Here is a 16,166-nt window from a genome sequence, read left to right on the forward strand (position 1 = left end):
CAACATGGTCAAGAAAACACTGTTTCTCCTACTTAGGACCAGAAAAAGGTCCCCACAAGGCACGTCGTTCCACGTTTTGCTATCCTTGTGGGGACATTTGGCCCCAACAAGGATAGAAATACGAGAACACACACACACACACACACACACACACACACACACACACACACACACACACACACACACACACACACACACACACACACACACACACACACACACACACACACACACACACACACACACACACACACACACACACACACACACACACACACACCACACACACACACACACACACACACACACACACACACGTCAAACTTTATCTTTAAACCCGTCTTCAGGTTTCTGATCCTGACTTGTTTTCTCATTAGCTGATAATAAATTACAGAATATAGGGTGAATGGTTTTTGAGATCAGTTATTTTTGTATTTTTTATTTTACTTATTTTAAACCAGCAGTGTTTGCTCTCGTTAGTGAAACGCCTCATGTTCGTTCTGGTGTCTGATTGGTGCACGCATCTTTAAAGGAGCTGCATCACGCTTTTCCAAGGCAGCCAGATGTTTCAGCACCCTCGCTCTACGGAGCACTTTTCAGAGATATTAGTAATTCTATACGACGTGTTTTCAACACCAACCGTGCTTCACATTACCCCGGAACCTGTATAACAGCATGGCAATGACGAGCATGGAAATACGGCACACAGATGGTGGGCGAACACGTCTGCCCAGTCTATATTCTACGTATCTATGGTGCCTCCATGTCGCCATCTTGTGGAGGTCGACGGTGAAGCAGCAGTGCACGAGCTTCTCTGGGGGTCAGAGGTTCTCCTGAAGTAGGGGTGGACGTTCCTGTTTCCTCAAGGGCCGCAGAGCTGCAATGAATGACCCACGGTGAGGCTCTGCAGAGAGCCAGACTGGTGAGAGCGTCGCCGCAGCGGGGCTACGTTAGCACGCTAGCTGTTTTTGGACGCAGCGCGAGCTCACCTTCATCAAGATGACCCAGCGTTGGCAAGACGGCGAGATCAGAGAGCTTCTCTTGATCCGTGGCGAAGAGGAGATTCATCAACCACTCTCCATTGTTCACCTCGCTGTGCTCTGATGATGTCATCAACGTGGGACACCATCGGCGCGGGGAAACGCAGCCACGCAGCTCGCCAGCAGGCGGTGGGAAAGTGGGAAAGGAGGCAACTGCCGATAGCTGGTTTCAGTGGCAGCAGTCGTAGAACAACGTCCGAAGCTCCAGCTGCCATGAAGCGGCTCGTTCAGAAAACTTTTTGAAAACGTCAGAACTGCACGCAGAAAACCACTGCATGTGACACACGGGACGGCTGGTCGATCACATCAAGGCAACGTTCACACCGCGACTCCAGGACAGTGTGGGTGCAGCTTGTTTAGGTACCGAAACCACACACACACACACACACACACACACACAGACACACAGACACACAGACACACAGACACACAGACACACAGACACACAGACACACAGACACACAGACACACACACACACACACACAGACACACAGACACACAGACACACAGACACACACACACACACACACACACACACACACACACACACAACATGAACCAAGGGGAACACGGAGAACCACACACTCTACACACTGGGGGGTGGCAGCATTTCAGAACAGTTGCATTTCCCCCGTTTCCATGGAGACGGAGTAAAAAGTTGTGTTTTCGGCAGCTGCGGGCGCCGTCACCATGGAAACGGGGCTTTAGTGAACTCTGTCAAAATGATGGAATGTGTCTCAGCCACTTTCAGAAGGCAGTTTAAACGTCACTTTCATAGAAATACCTTCATTTTTAACCTTCTGGATAAGAATGTTGCATTTCTTGAAGCGGGTGCCACTCTGAGAGCCGAAGCACCAAAACGGCCATTTCTCACACACTTCCTGAACTGAACATGTCTGGTGTTTCCCCGTCACTGAACTCCCTCTCCAGAGACCTCGTCCGTGTTGGAGCTGGTCTACCAGAACGTTCACACACGGCGTGGAGGTGTGTTTTGGTCCTGAGGTGACCCGCAGCATGAGGACGGTCTCAGCCTGGGAACCGGGCCGGCCTGACCTCAGGGACGCCCCCCCCTGGAGCCAGACGCTAATCCTAAAAACACAGACCGCCGCCTGGAGCTCATCCCGCTGGACAGCCGGCCCTCGTGGCTCCATGGGAACCGGACTCACATGAAAGGACAACCTGAACAAACGGTGGACGTCTCTGCTGTTCTTTATGTTCAAAAAGCCGAACATGGAGGGTCAGACTGCCCCAGAACCTGAACCCGGTCTTCAAAAACCCCCAGCTTCTTTAAAACCATCTGTAAAATTCACTCAGAGCCGGGAGGAATCAGAGGAGCCGCTTATACGACTGTGTTTCAGAAAACAACCATCCGCTCAGGAACAAGGGAGAACAAGGACAGACCACCAGGACTGTTACCATGGTGACTGCTCCAAAACTACCAAGACCAGGAGAATATAGACCAGGACCAGGACCAGGAGAATATGGACCAGGACTAGAAGTCCTGACACCCTGGAGGAAAATGTTCTGATTGTCCATCTACTGAGCGTGTGCAGAACAACTGTTTACTCCAGCTGTGGAGTGCAGGACCAGGACCAGGACCAGGACCAGGACCAGGACCAGAGATTCAGTCATCTAGTCCAGGTGAAGACTGGATGCTCCCAGGAAGTTTCACCTTCAGAGTTGTTCTGTCACGTAAACAGACGCCCGTACAAAATCAAACACAAGCTTTGCATCTTCACTTGAAGTCGTTGCCGTGGAAACGGGTCCAGAGTGTGACGTTCACCATTTTGTTCAAGTCAGCAGATTTCCACTCACGTCCACCAAGTCCTTCCAGTTCGGGGCTCGGGACAGTCTGGTGATTTCTCCATCGTCTCCAGGACATAACTGCGAGCTGGACTGTTTTTGGGGTTTGTTTTTTTTTCAGTCTGCTGCAGGTTTTAAAGATTCCATCGTACAGAGGGACCAGATGAAGTCCACGGTGGGGGGTCCGTTAAAGTCCAGCCAGGGGGTCAGATCATGACGCCAGTGCTCCCATACGGGATGTTCTCTGCGTCTTCTGAATACAGGAGCCATGAACAGCCACAGTCGTCGGCAGAACCGGCAGCTCAGGGGCGCAGGATTTGTTTTGGTTTCTGACTCGCGGCGTGCGAAGCCACCTGCGTGACCTATAACCTACATGTGACCTTTATGATAGTTTTGTGTGTTCCCTGGATCAAATATCAGAGAGAAGTGAGCGAAGCGGAGCGAGGCGCCCAGCAGCAGACGAGACGGTGGCCGCCGTTTCCAAACCATACCGGGAGATGCTCACCGCCGCCCCGGATCGGCCCTGTGGAAGCCGTACCCGCTGGCTTCTCTCATGAGTGAACCAAAGTAAACGTTTCTCCCTGCACTAACGTGAGTGGCGATGCGGTAACGAAACGATAAGGCTGTTAGCGGTTTTTATTTTAAATGTCATATGATGCAACTTCACCAAAAAACCTAGGTATAATCGATTAGCCTAGCGCTAGCATTAGCATACCTAAAGACCATCCACCAATGTAAACAATATTCACATACCAGTGTTTGACCTCTCCTTTAACAGACGCACCCGTCCGCTGTTGACAAAGACGGCCGCCTCTGTCACTCGGTCCTCCTACCTGGAGGTTTCGGATGTCCTCTCTGTCCCAAACTTCGAACTAAAAGCGAGGTGGCGATCCAGAGGCGCACTCAGCAGCACATGGAATGTGGAGTTCATTTCAACAGTATGTTGCTCACAAGGAATTTACTGATATTATATTTGTAATAGCAACTTTCAGTCAAATTTGTGTTTTTAGTATATAAGATATGTACAATTTAGGCAGCGCCAGAATCGAGTTGCTCTCATTTGAGGTCTGCTGATGAGCTATTCTCTTCAATGAAGGAACAACATGGACCACATCTTTTATGTTTACAGTGTTTGATCGTATGTTTAAGAAACAATCTGCCGGCGCAACACGGCCTGTGGAGAGAGAGGACTTCATCGCTGTCCTGTCTGTGGATAAAACATCGTCCGGAAAGACAGCCTAACACCGCATGTCAATGGACGCTTTAAGAAATGTGTTGTAGTGGCACCAACTCATCCTCCATCACCAGGGAATGCTTCAGCACCGATTCCTCCTCCATCACCTGCAGCTACTCCTCCATCACCTGCAGCTGCTCCTCCATCACCTGCAGCTACTCCTCCATCACCTGCAGCTATTCCTCCATCAGCAGCAGCTACTCCTCCATCACCTGCAGCTATTCCTCCATCAGCAGCAGCTACTCCTCCATCACCTGCAGCTACTCCTCCATCAGCAGCCGATTCTGTCATCATCATCAAACTTGCCTGACCGTTCCTATTCACGTTCTTCTCCACCTACAACCACAGATGAAGCAGAAGTTCCATCTTCACATGTGCCCTGCCCTCACTGCAAGTTGGTGTTATGTAAAAAAAATAAAAAAATAAAAAAATAATGAAATAACCATTACATATCCAAAGAAAACATAATCAAGAAGAGGTGTTGCAGCCAGCTCACGCCTTAAACGTACGGGTCTGGATCAAAGCAGTGGAATTTCTGCAGTGATGAGCTGCGCGTGGCTTCAGTGTCGCTGTCCGTGTTCAGCAGCATATTTCTCATTGTGAGGTGGAGGACTGTCGCCACCATCACCTCCTGGCGAAACGGAGCGGAGTCTCCCACAGCGTTCGCTCCGTGGTTTACACTGTACACAAAAAAAAACTTAACAAAACGGTCATTTTCCAGCAGATGGGGCGCCAAAAAAATACCGTGAAATAATAGAAAACTACTTTCTCATAAAAATACAGTTTCTTTCCATAAGTAAAATACAGTTTGTAGTTGTAATTTTAACAAGATTTTTCCTTAATTTAAAGGTGCTGTAGGCAGGATTTTGCTAGTCAATGCTAATTTTTCAGTGTTTTCTTTGGATTAAATGTCAGAGTATCCATTGATAATCCTTTAGGAGTGTAGCATAACTGCACTACCGCGAGGGCGCAGCGTTTCCATCTGTCTCTGTTCTGAGCTGAAAAGGAATCTCGACAGCTCCAGGTATCTTTGACCAATCAGAAGAGCCCCTGAGGCTCTAACCGTGATTGGTCGAGGGGCGTTCGTCGCACGTTCTTGTGGGAGGGGCTTAACTTGCGTAAGGGCGTGATGTCAGAGAAAACAGGACAGGATTGGCTGTGCTGGGTTTCAAATCGCCATCTTAGATGGGTCAAATCTGGCAAAGATGCGGAATCCTGCCTACAGCACCTTTAACTTTTAATTACAAACATGTAACATTATAAACAATGAAATTATTGAGTTTGATTTTTCTTCCAAAACAGAAATAAGCAAAACAACTAGGAGCAATTTAGCTGAACCCGGAAGAAACCCACACACCCACACCCACACCCACACACACACACACACACACACACCCACACACACACCCACACACACACCCACACACACACCCACACACACACACACCCACACACACACACCCACACACACACACCCACACACACACACCCACACACACCCCCACACACACCCCCACACACACCCCCACACACACCCCCACACACACCCCCACACACACCCCCACACACACACACACACACACACACACACACACACACACACACACACACACACACACACACACACACACACACAGGGAGAACATGCAAACTTCCCACAGAAACTTCCTGAGCCCCGCCACGGTGACAATTCCATTGTTACCGTGGATACAGACGTCAACAGTCAGAGAGCAGCTCACTGTCGCTGCAGGCGTTGTTTAGTCTTTATTTGTAGTTGCGGTATTCGGCGACCTCTGCTCTTCAGTCCTGGGTCAGAAGGCGACCAGCTGAATATTTCTGTCTGCCTTTTCATCAGTTGTGCTTCACGGTGTGTAGAAGACGTCTAGACCGTAGTCCGGGTGTTCACGGCGTGGATCAGGGACCCCAGGTTGTGTTTTCACGGTAAAAGTAGATGTTTTTAGCATCTTGCTCCACTTCTGAGCGCCTCGCCAGCGGAAGACTCTCTACGTGCGATCTGCACTGCGTTGTGTTGCGAGTAAAACGCAGCCGTACGGCGTCCAGTGGAAGAACAGCCATTAACGAGAATGGAGGGGGGCCACTCTACACCAGGGGTGTTCAAACTGCGGCTCTGGAGCCACATGTGGCTCTTCAGTCCCTCTGTGGCGGCTCCATGAAGCCTTCACCACATGATATGTGAATAAACATTTAACTTATTTTTAAATTATTATATGATTCGCCACTCTTGATTCAAAAGGTATTCAAAAAAGGTTCAAGTAAAATTGTGGAAAATCGCAAAAACCACAAGAAATAAGGAAAAAAATGATAGAACAGCTTAAAAAACAAGAAAAGTCTGCAATTTCTAAGATACGAAAATGAAACACGGAAGGAAAAAAGTACAGAAAACTGTTTATAAAGGGTTAAATGGTTAAAACAGCTAAAATTTCAAAACTGTCAACAAGAAAAGAACTGAACTGTTAAAACCAGGTAGAAAAACAGGCTGAATGTTTGAATTAATAAAATGTTCTCTGTTCTGAACTGGAGTTAAACCTTCATGAAAGCATCAGAAGATAGTTTCTGTTTGTGAATCTTCCTGAGCCGCATTCGCCTCATTTTAAAGGGTCAAAGTTCTTCATGGCTCCAGAGATGCTGGACTAGAGGAAAGTCAGTGAAACGGTTCTTGTGGTCAGAAAGGCTGCAGAACCCCGTCGCTACACCGTCAGAGCGGCGACACATCCGGCTGAGCTGGAATCTATTTGCTCTTGATTAGAGAAGTACCATCCTGAGACGTCAACAGCCGGCTTTGAGAACAGAGCGACGGCTTGCTAACTGCTAATCGACGCAGGAGCCCAGCCCGCCATCGACCGGCGCTCACTCGGCGTTGCTGTATCGACTGACCGTCTCCGCTGAGTCGGTCCTCGATCCGACCGCACGGCCGATCCCGCCTGCTAACGCCTCCTGTCAGACTACATTTAATCACCGACCGTCTTCCTGTCAAGGAGCGACGGCTGCAGTCAGACGAGAACAAAAACCAATCAGCTGCCCGTAACGTCGCCGTTCGCCGTGTTCCTTTCCGTCCACACGCTCCGTCCTCGTCCTGACCGACGTTTCAACACACAGTTTAGAATCAGGGGCTTTATTCTGCGTTCTGGCGTGAGAGGCCGTCCTCTGCACCGGCAGCAGGATGGCAAAAACACATTTCTTTTAATTCTCATCTGCTCAATAACAACTTGTGTCTAATCCAAATGGTGGATCTGGACTTCTCTTCAACCAGGTTCTGGTGCAAGTCCACCTCCTCCATCATCCTCTAAGACTCGGATTCGTCTCTCGGTTCTTTGGCCACTCAGTTCATTGAATTAAATCATTCACGTCACTCGTCTCCGCTTCCCTCTGGGGTTCCTCGGCTGGAAATTAGCCATGAAGGCTAAAGCTGCCCCTGAATCTATGAAGGGGACTGTCCACGGAATCATGAATGTAAATCAAAATAAACACCAGTTAATCGTCCAAATACATAAACTCAGCTCCTGAGCTCTAATTCTATGAAAACAAAAATAGAGAATCTGTTACTGTGAAGAGATCTAAAGGAAAATCATGGTGGAACACCCGGAGAGACGGACAGCAACCCACAGTCCAGGAGAATCTGGAGCGGAACCAGGTCCAGGAGAGCATGGGCTGGGACCAGGACCACCTGGACCGGGAGTCATGGCACTCTGGAGTAAACCATAATTTTTTTTGGTACATCGACTTGCAAACGATTCACTAAGGCTGAAACAAAGGTTTTTTTTTCTTCTTCAAAAAGTTGTGTTTTCAGTGGCCCTGAAGGATCAGACAGCGGTCCCGGGTCCGGAGTCACGGCCCTCGTCAGCGCCACCCTTCCCTTTGTTGGAAACCACTTTGAAATCAGAGCTTCAGAACAACACATTCCAGCTGGCTGCTCCCTGCTGACACACACACACACACACACACACACACACACACACACGCGCTCTGCTTAGTCAGAAAACACGGCCTGGGTGTGGAGGCAGGCTCGCACCGCTGCGCCCCGAGGGCCCGGGACGTTCCGGCACTTTGGGCGTGATCAGGAACAAAAGAGACAAAGCAAAGTTCAGGTACCGGTTCCATCTTCACCAGAACCCAGGACCAGCCAGGACCAACCAGGGCCAACCAGGACCAGCCAGGGCCAACCAGGACCAGCCAGGACCAACCAGGACCAACCAGGACCAACCAGGACCAGCCAGGGCCAACCAGGACCAACCAGGACCAACCAGGACCAACCAGGACCAGCCAGGACCAGCCAGGGCCAACCAGGACCAACCAGGGCCAACCAGGACCAGCCAGGACCAGCCAGGACCAGCCAGGACCAGCCAGGACCAGCCAGGGCCAACCAGGGCCAACCAGGACCAACCAGGACCAGCCAGGGCCGGGTCCTGGACAACCCAGACACTGAGAGGCAGCGAGCGCGGTGGGAAAACATCACAGATATTAGGATTTTCTCCCAGATGTTTTGGTAAAAGGATGAATTTTCTTAATCGCAATTAATCACAGAATTTCTATAGTTAATCTCAGTTCCTCACATTTTGAATGGCAAGTTAAAAATCCAGCTGTTTGACATTTCGAGGCAGTTTTCAGTCCTTAAGGTGAAGAGTCCATCAGTCCAAACAGGAAGCTGCGATGCTGCAGTTTCAACAATGAATATTTGGAAATTAATGGCAGCTTCCTGGAGGGACTGACTTCTGTTCTGAGCAGAGTGTCTTGATATGTAATCAATGGAACACAAAGAAGGAATATCCTTTTTGGATTTTCTTTGAAAACAAATTGCCAAATACATCAACTTCATACAATCTATCGGCCAAATACAGTTTTTAAAATGGAATGAAGTTATCGTTCGTCCTGTTTTGTTTGCCGTGGCGCTCTGGTGCATGCGTTTACCGGCGCGACCTGCACGCACGCACAACGCGCTCACGACACTGCGCGCAGACGTCCGGGCATTCATGATGATTTTTACGTCACAGGGACATGTGAAGCATGGACGAGGCTGCTAGCAGTAGCCGTCATGCACGGGCTGCAGGAGCAGCTGCATGTTAGCGGCAGAACGTACGAGGGGGGACCCAAAAGTTTCCGGACTGATTCTATTAATAAAAAAATACAATGAATTTCCGACTTTGGCCACTAGATGTCGCTACAGGATAGCCTCATGCATAACTGTGCCAGGTTTGGTCTTCCCCCGTGATGCGGTCAGCTGACAGTCACTGTTTATGTTGACAGAGTGACACCCCGCTCTTCGATTTTTCAAGATGGCGGATATCCACTGATTTGCGCTCTGTCAAAACATTTTGTTTTTTATTGGGAAAACAGCGGCAGAAACACTCACCATGTTGCAGACATTCTTTAAGAAGGATTCTTAGGGTGTCTGAGTGGTTTGGGCCCTTTAAGAGCGATCAGATTACATCACGAAGACCAGGCACGCAGAGGACAACGATCCACTTCCAGAACAGAGGAAAACGTCACAAAAGCTGAAGAAGACGTCCTGGTAGATCCACGCAGGACTTTTGATGGCATTGCAGATCTGATGGGAGTGTTGTAGAGATCCAGACAGATGATCCTCAGGCGGTTATTAGAAGCAGGGAGACGAAGGCACCCGGAAATGGCCGCATCATAGCAGACAGCAGACCACAGGACGCCCCGTTACGCACAGAAATAGCACCAAGTGTTGTGCGTAAAGCATATTTTTGGACTAAAACCGCGACCAGCCAGCCTCCCCACCGCCATATTCACCTGATCTGGCCCCAGACGACTGCTTTTTGTTGTCAAAGGTGAAACTGGAGCGGCAGCGGAAAGGTAAGACAGGCATACAGGCGGGGGAGGGAAAATCGAAGTTCTATCTTTCCGGCACAGTTACGCACGGTCATGGCGACTCTTCTGAACAGTGAAAATCTCGGGTGCAGCGTTGTATTCAAGCCAAAGGAGAGGATTTTGAATGTGACAGTTTCAAATAATTGCGAAGATTAAAAAATAAAAAGTTATAACTACAGTCCGGGAACTTTTGGGTCCACCCTCGTAAACACGCAACGTCCGGCCGTGAGCAAAAAAAAAACTTCCAGCCGTGCACTCAGCCGTGCACAGTCCTGCATCGAACCGAACGTCCCGTACCGAAACAGTTCAATACAAATACATGTACTGTTACACCCCGAGTGACCAATCACAAAAAAATAAAAATAAATCATTTTCTGACAGTGCTACATCGATTAATCACAATTAATGCGATGAACTGCGACAGCCCCGGTTCTGAGAGGCAGGAGACGCTTTGTGGGTCCACACTGATGAACACGCCATGTTGGATTTGACCCTTTGTGTTTTGACTCACGTGTGATCAACAGCCAATAAGAGCTAATGATGATCATGATCACCTTTCTGGTCCCGGCCTCATCTCCTTTTCAGTCTCCTTGAACCTTTTCACAATAAAGCAAACAGAGCTCTTTCACTCCCCGTTTCAGAGTAAAGGACAGCAGGACGATTACAGACGGTCAATATGTCTTCTGCATTGATATTGATTTACTCTCCGAGCGTGAATCCGGAGCTCAAAACTCCAGAAACGAAAGCAATTTAGCTTTCATGTCTGCCACGACAACAGCGGGCGGCGTGGAAACAGATGGATGGAGTCTGGTGGAGTCCTGATGGCCCATCTGGAGAGCCGGGAGGAGTCAGACCAGCAGGCGCTTCAGGTTCTCCACCACGGGAAGATTTCCCGGCTCTGTCGGAAACTTCCAGAGGCTCAAAACGACGACGGGCTTCCGGTGAACTCTGTCCAAGGTTAAAAGCCCTGAAGTCAAAGTCCATGAGGTGAGACTCATCAATTACAATCAGGATCTTTATTGCCATCGTCATAAAAGACCAACGAGACTGTGTGCCAATGACAGACAACCGGGGGTGCAGCGGTACAGATCACCCTGCGGTCCGGACCTCGGTTTCGGTTCGGTACACATTTTGTACATAAAGAGAACAATTTTTTTCTCCCAAAAATATCCCTTTATTTTGCTTGTCAGCAGAAACTGCATTTCATAGTAAACATTAACAAATAACATTATCACTGGTGTCCTGTATAATATCATGTGCTTCTCTCATGATAACAGATACTGAACAGAGTGTTTTTAAATAATAAATATCCTCTTATTGCCTGACAGTATAAACCGAAGTCTACCCACAGAGGAGATTCAAACCAAGCTGGAGCCTCTTCAAAGTTCTGTCTCGGGACTCTGCTGCTCTGCTGGACATGCCGTCTGTCGGCGCACTCAGTGTTGCCAGATTTTTTCAGTAAAATACGCAATAAAGTGGATGTGTGTGGAGCCACCGATAGGGGCATGCTTCAAGTCTCAGCTGGGTTTGGGAGCAGAAAAAGCCCAAATGGCACTTTGGAACAAGCAAAAAAAAAAAAAAAAAAAAAAAAAAAATCCCTCAACTTACCACTACCAACATTGACAGGTGACTTTTCAAAATAAAAAGCTGATAATAAGCGGACCTGGCAACTATCGCTGCACTTCGACCCGGCTACAGTTGAACAGCGTATTTGTTGCTGATATTGGACTTCAGCGAGAGAGGCAGCAGTGTGCCGGGAGGCACCTGGTCCGCCGGAAATTAGTAGAAGAAGAACAACAGCAGCAGCAGCAGCAGCGTGAGCAGCAACATGGCAGCGGCTGGACATCAGCCCGCGGAGAGAGAGCGTTTTTTATCCGTCCGGACAGGCGCATACACACAAACCACGGGCTGAAAAGCAGCTGTGTGAAATGAATCACAAAACCGGAAAACCGCGGTCCATCGGGGCGTACTGTCCCGTGCCGAGCGGACCCAACGGTTCAATATTTTGCCGCGTACCGCTGCATCCCTACAGACAACAGGGCGGCGATGTAGAGCTTCTGATGGGGCAAGGCGTGTCGACAGGCTGTTGGTTCGCAGAACACCGCGCTACGATGCCTGGCTCATAGGAACTAGAACCACTGCTTGTTGTAGCCACCCTGCTGAAGCCACTTCTGACCATCTCCGTCTTCCCGGGCGCCACCTGGGAGTCCTCCGCCCTGCAGCCACGGCATCCACCGGGACGTCCTGCCAGCGGAGGGTGTCCATCAGATAACCGCCACCGGGACCGTGGAGGTGAATGCCGGCTCCCTCACGGTGGATTTCTCCCAGATTGCACTGGAACCCAGCAGTTCCTTGGAGGCCTTGCTGTTCCCGTTATTGATCCTGATGCCGCTCAGCAGCCAGACTCGCCACTCGCTCGTGAAGAAATAAGAAATTCGATTAAAGCTGTGTAATCCGATAAAGCTCTGGGCTCAGACGGCTTCCACTTCAACTGGCAACACGACTTTTGTCCGTGTCCGATGAGTCTTCGGAGCCTGGTTCGATACCAGCCTGCCGGGCCTCAGACTGCCCTTCAGGAGGATCAGGATCCATCTTCTTCTTCTGTTCTTCTTCTTTGTCATTCTCTCTTCTTCCGACGTCGAGGTGCTTCCTCGTATCGGTTCACAAGAGCAAACTGGCTTCATCAAGGAACACTTTCTTTCATTTAAAAATCTAATTACTAGAGAATATTCCGCTGAACGTCCTGAAATGGTTTCAGTCTGTCTGCAGTCCCGGATTGCTCTCCAGGGCTCATTCTGAATATTTTGCTCTTGAATGTGATTTTCATCCTCTTTCCCACTGAGTCTGTCAGTTTCTGAGACTCCCTGTTTATTTCGGGGTTTTGGTTCAGAAGGATATAGAATAGAAATGATGGCTATATGCTGATGATTCATTGCTGATTCTACTGCTTCTATCCCTGCTGCCAGCAGGATTTTAGAGACCTCTGATTTTCCTGCTCTCATTAGTGGGAAAAAAATCAAAGTCAAAATGAACATACTGCCAAAATGTATTTAATTCACTCCATCGCCCTTCTTCTGCCCAAAGTCATTTTGGATTCGTAGGTAAAAATAATCACTTCCTTCACTTGTGCTGGGACGTCTGCAGGAGTTAGGAAGGCTTATTGGGACGGGACGACTCCGGCCTCAGCATGCAGGAGGACGGCGACACGCAACAGGTCCTAACCTGGACCCGAACCAGAACCCAAACCCAAACCCCATCCCTATCCCTAACCAGAACCAGAACCCGAGGACCAGTTGCAGAAACATGAAGACAGACGCCACTGCTCTCTTCTCAAGTCACCCGGCTGCTCTGATGTGTTTGTTGTTGCCATGACGACCACGTGATCCTTTTAAAGGTGCAATAAGCAACATGAGGTGTCATAAGCCCCCCCCCCCCCCAACGTCACACACACCCACAGCCACATGGGGGGGTCATATTACCAGAGCCCCCCAGGTCATACCAATCCCGCGCCGACCTGCTTCACCAAACGCTCCGTCTTCCTACAGGTCAGCTCTCAGCCAGCGCACATTTACAGTCTGGAGTCAGAGCACTCACTGACGTCCTCCATCTCTTTTAGACTCAAACTAAACTTTGACAATCTGGCCAGCATCAGTCCAGATAAACCATAATAAGCTACCAGGTCGACCGTATTGAAGTTTTTCCTCACATTCAGAGGAAAGAAATAAAAAAAAACATTGTGACTATCTGGAGATTAAATGTCACCTCGTCGGCCTCCATCAGGTCAACTTGACATTTTCCTCCTCCTGCTGTGATAACGAGGAAACGACGAGCAGGAAGAGTTTTCTGTTCTTGAGGGGAGTGTTCTCTCCGAGAGGCCGCCGCTCTCCGGGGGAACCGGGAGGACGGTTCCCCGCCCGGCGCCTCGGCTCTCGGCCTTTCTTATGCTAATGGCTGGGAGCTGAAAACACGCCAAAAAACACCCGCTTGGTGCTGAACTCTGCAGAATCCTGATGGCGCTCCGCCGAGGGAACCTCGGGGAACCTGAAGGGACTGGTTCTGGATCAGCAGCTCAGGCTGTTTACGTGCTCAGAGCTGCTGGACGCTCACAGAGACATTCAGAGGACCGAAGCACATTCCTGGACCGAACGCAGGAGTTTCCACGGAGTCTGTCCAGAAAACAGTCCAGAGGTCACCACGGCTCAGCAGAACTCCTGGACCAGGTTCAGCAGACCTCCTGGACCAGGTTCAGCAGACCTCCTGGACCAGGTTCAGCAGACCTCCTGGACCAGGCTCAGCAGACCTCCTGGACCAGGCTCAGCAGACCTCCTGGACCAGGTTCAGCAGACCTCCTGGACCAGGCTCAGCAGACCTCCTGGACCAGGTTCCAGGCCATCATGTGGAGTCATGTGACTCTGACGTGTTACCAGTGTGACGCTGATTCTCCAGGTTTCCATCCAGGCTCTGTTCACACGACGACGTTTCCAGTGAAAACTCAACATTTTCATTTCAGGAAAGTATTTTGAAAATTATGTTCGTTTCCACAGAAACAGCAGAGAAGCTGTTGGTCCACTAACTGGCGCTGCGGTTTGTTTCCGTACTAAACCCCCCCCCCCCCCCCCCCCCCCCCCCACACACACACACACACACAGACACACACACACCCACACACACACACACACACACTGTAAACATGAATGCTGGGGGAATGCTAGACTTAAACCTGGATATGAGGCTCTGAGCCTGGACCTGAAACTCTGAATCTGGATCTGAAGTTCTAAACCTGGATCAGCTCCTGGTTCTGTCCTAGAACGATCTGAGGCTCTGATCTTTCACGTGAGGAACTGGCTCTGAACCCGGTCCGGGTCCCTCGGCCCCCGCTGCAGGTGCCTGGAGCAGCGGGCGGTGTGTTTTCCTCACACCGTGGGAACAGGGGACACACACACACACACACACACACACACACACACACACACACACACACACACACACACACACACACACACACACACAGCGCGCGCGCACACCCGCGCACGGCCGGACTCACCGTGATTGTCAGCTCGTGCTTCTTCAGGCGATACTTCAGACTCTTCATCTTCAAAGTTCTCCTCCGGGAGCGGAGTTCCTCCACAGCGGGTCCGGAAACTTCCCAGAGTCTTCAGACGAAGAGGGAAAAGTTTTATCCGCTCCAGGAAGCTCGAAGTGAAAAAAGTTTTTTTTATCTTTTCTTCTTTCCTCACGGAGCGAGTTCCACCTGACGCCTCGCCGCAAACTGCCCGCGCGGTGACCGGCAGCCCGGCGGACCAATCAGAGCGCAGCAGGCCGCGGGCCGGAGGCGGCCGGGCCAATCAGCGGACGGGAGGGGGCGGGACTTCCGCGTCCGCAGCCGTTGGGAGAAGTGGGAGACGTCCTGGGACGAAGGTGGAAAAATACGTCCTGACGTCACAGTCACCTGAAACACCTGGAGTTTACGTCCTGACGTCACTTACCTACAATACCTGAAAGTATTTAGAGCAAGACGTTCTGAAATCAAGCAGTAACGGGTGATTTATTCCAGATCGACACATTCAAAATACCTTATTACAGCGAATATCTCCAGTAAAATAAAGTGTGAGGACACAAACGTCAAAGAATAGTCGTTTTGAATCAAATCAAATCAGACTTTATTTGTATAGCACTTTTCATTTTATTAAATGTTTTATTTAAAAAAAAAATGTAATGTTCATGGACTGGTAGTTTTAAAAAGTTAAAGAACTAGCAGGTTTTAAAAGTTGAAGGACGGCTAGTTCTGAAAAGGTTAAAGGAATAGTTTTAAAAAGTTAAAGGCCTGGCAGTAGTTGAAAACATGTTGCAGGGCTGGTAGTTTGAATCCCACCGGTCTGGTCCAGAGCTCAATGGAGGGGCAGATCATTTGAATGAGGCGTGCTGGACTGAGGACCGGGATCAGGAAACGCCGGTTTAGAGGACTGGTTGTTCAGGAAACAGTTTTTCCTTCTTGCGGTGCGGAGTATCCATGACCAAAACACATGTATTTTCATTCCAAAACAAACAGTCCCACCGAAAATGAAAATCACACACACTGTCAAAATGAAACCAAATTCAATAAAACCTTCGGGTGCAGAAAACACTGAAATCTCCAGAGAACCTGTCGTACAGCTGTTGCATTATGGGTAATTTCAGTTCTGTTGTCTCCTCGATTGTTTGAAAGCAAAACTGTTTTCTTCAGTGGAGCTTCCTCGAG

The 16,166-nt window shown here is 49.5% G+C and overlaps 1 protein-coding gene across 1 annotated transcript in view; it reads right to left on the reverse strand.

The window, feature by feature from the left end:
• The window catches only part of uacab (uveal autoantigen with coiled-coil domains and ankyrin repeats b), a 52,289-nt gene extending 37,093 nt beyond the window's left edge, over positions 1–15,196 (reverse strand). The window contains exon 1 of the mRNA XM_030107055.1: positions 14,973–15,196. Coding sequence (XP_029962915.1) covers positions 14,973–15,020 — 48 coding nt within the window. The 5' untranslated portion in view covers positions 15,021–15,196. The remainder of the gene's footprint in view (positions 1–14,972) is intronic.
• Positions 15,197–16,166: the final 970 nt, after the last annotated feature.

Source organism: Salarias fasciatus, chromosome 1 (assembly GCF_902148845.1).
Source record: "Salarias fasciatus chromosome 1, fSalaFa1.1, whole genome shotgun sequence".
NCBI lineage: Eukaryota > Metazoa > Chordata > Actinopteri > Blenniiformes > Blenniidae > Salarias > Salarias fasciatus.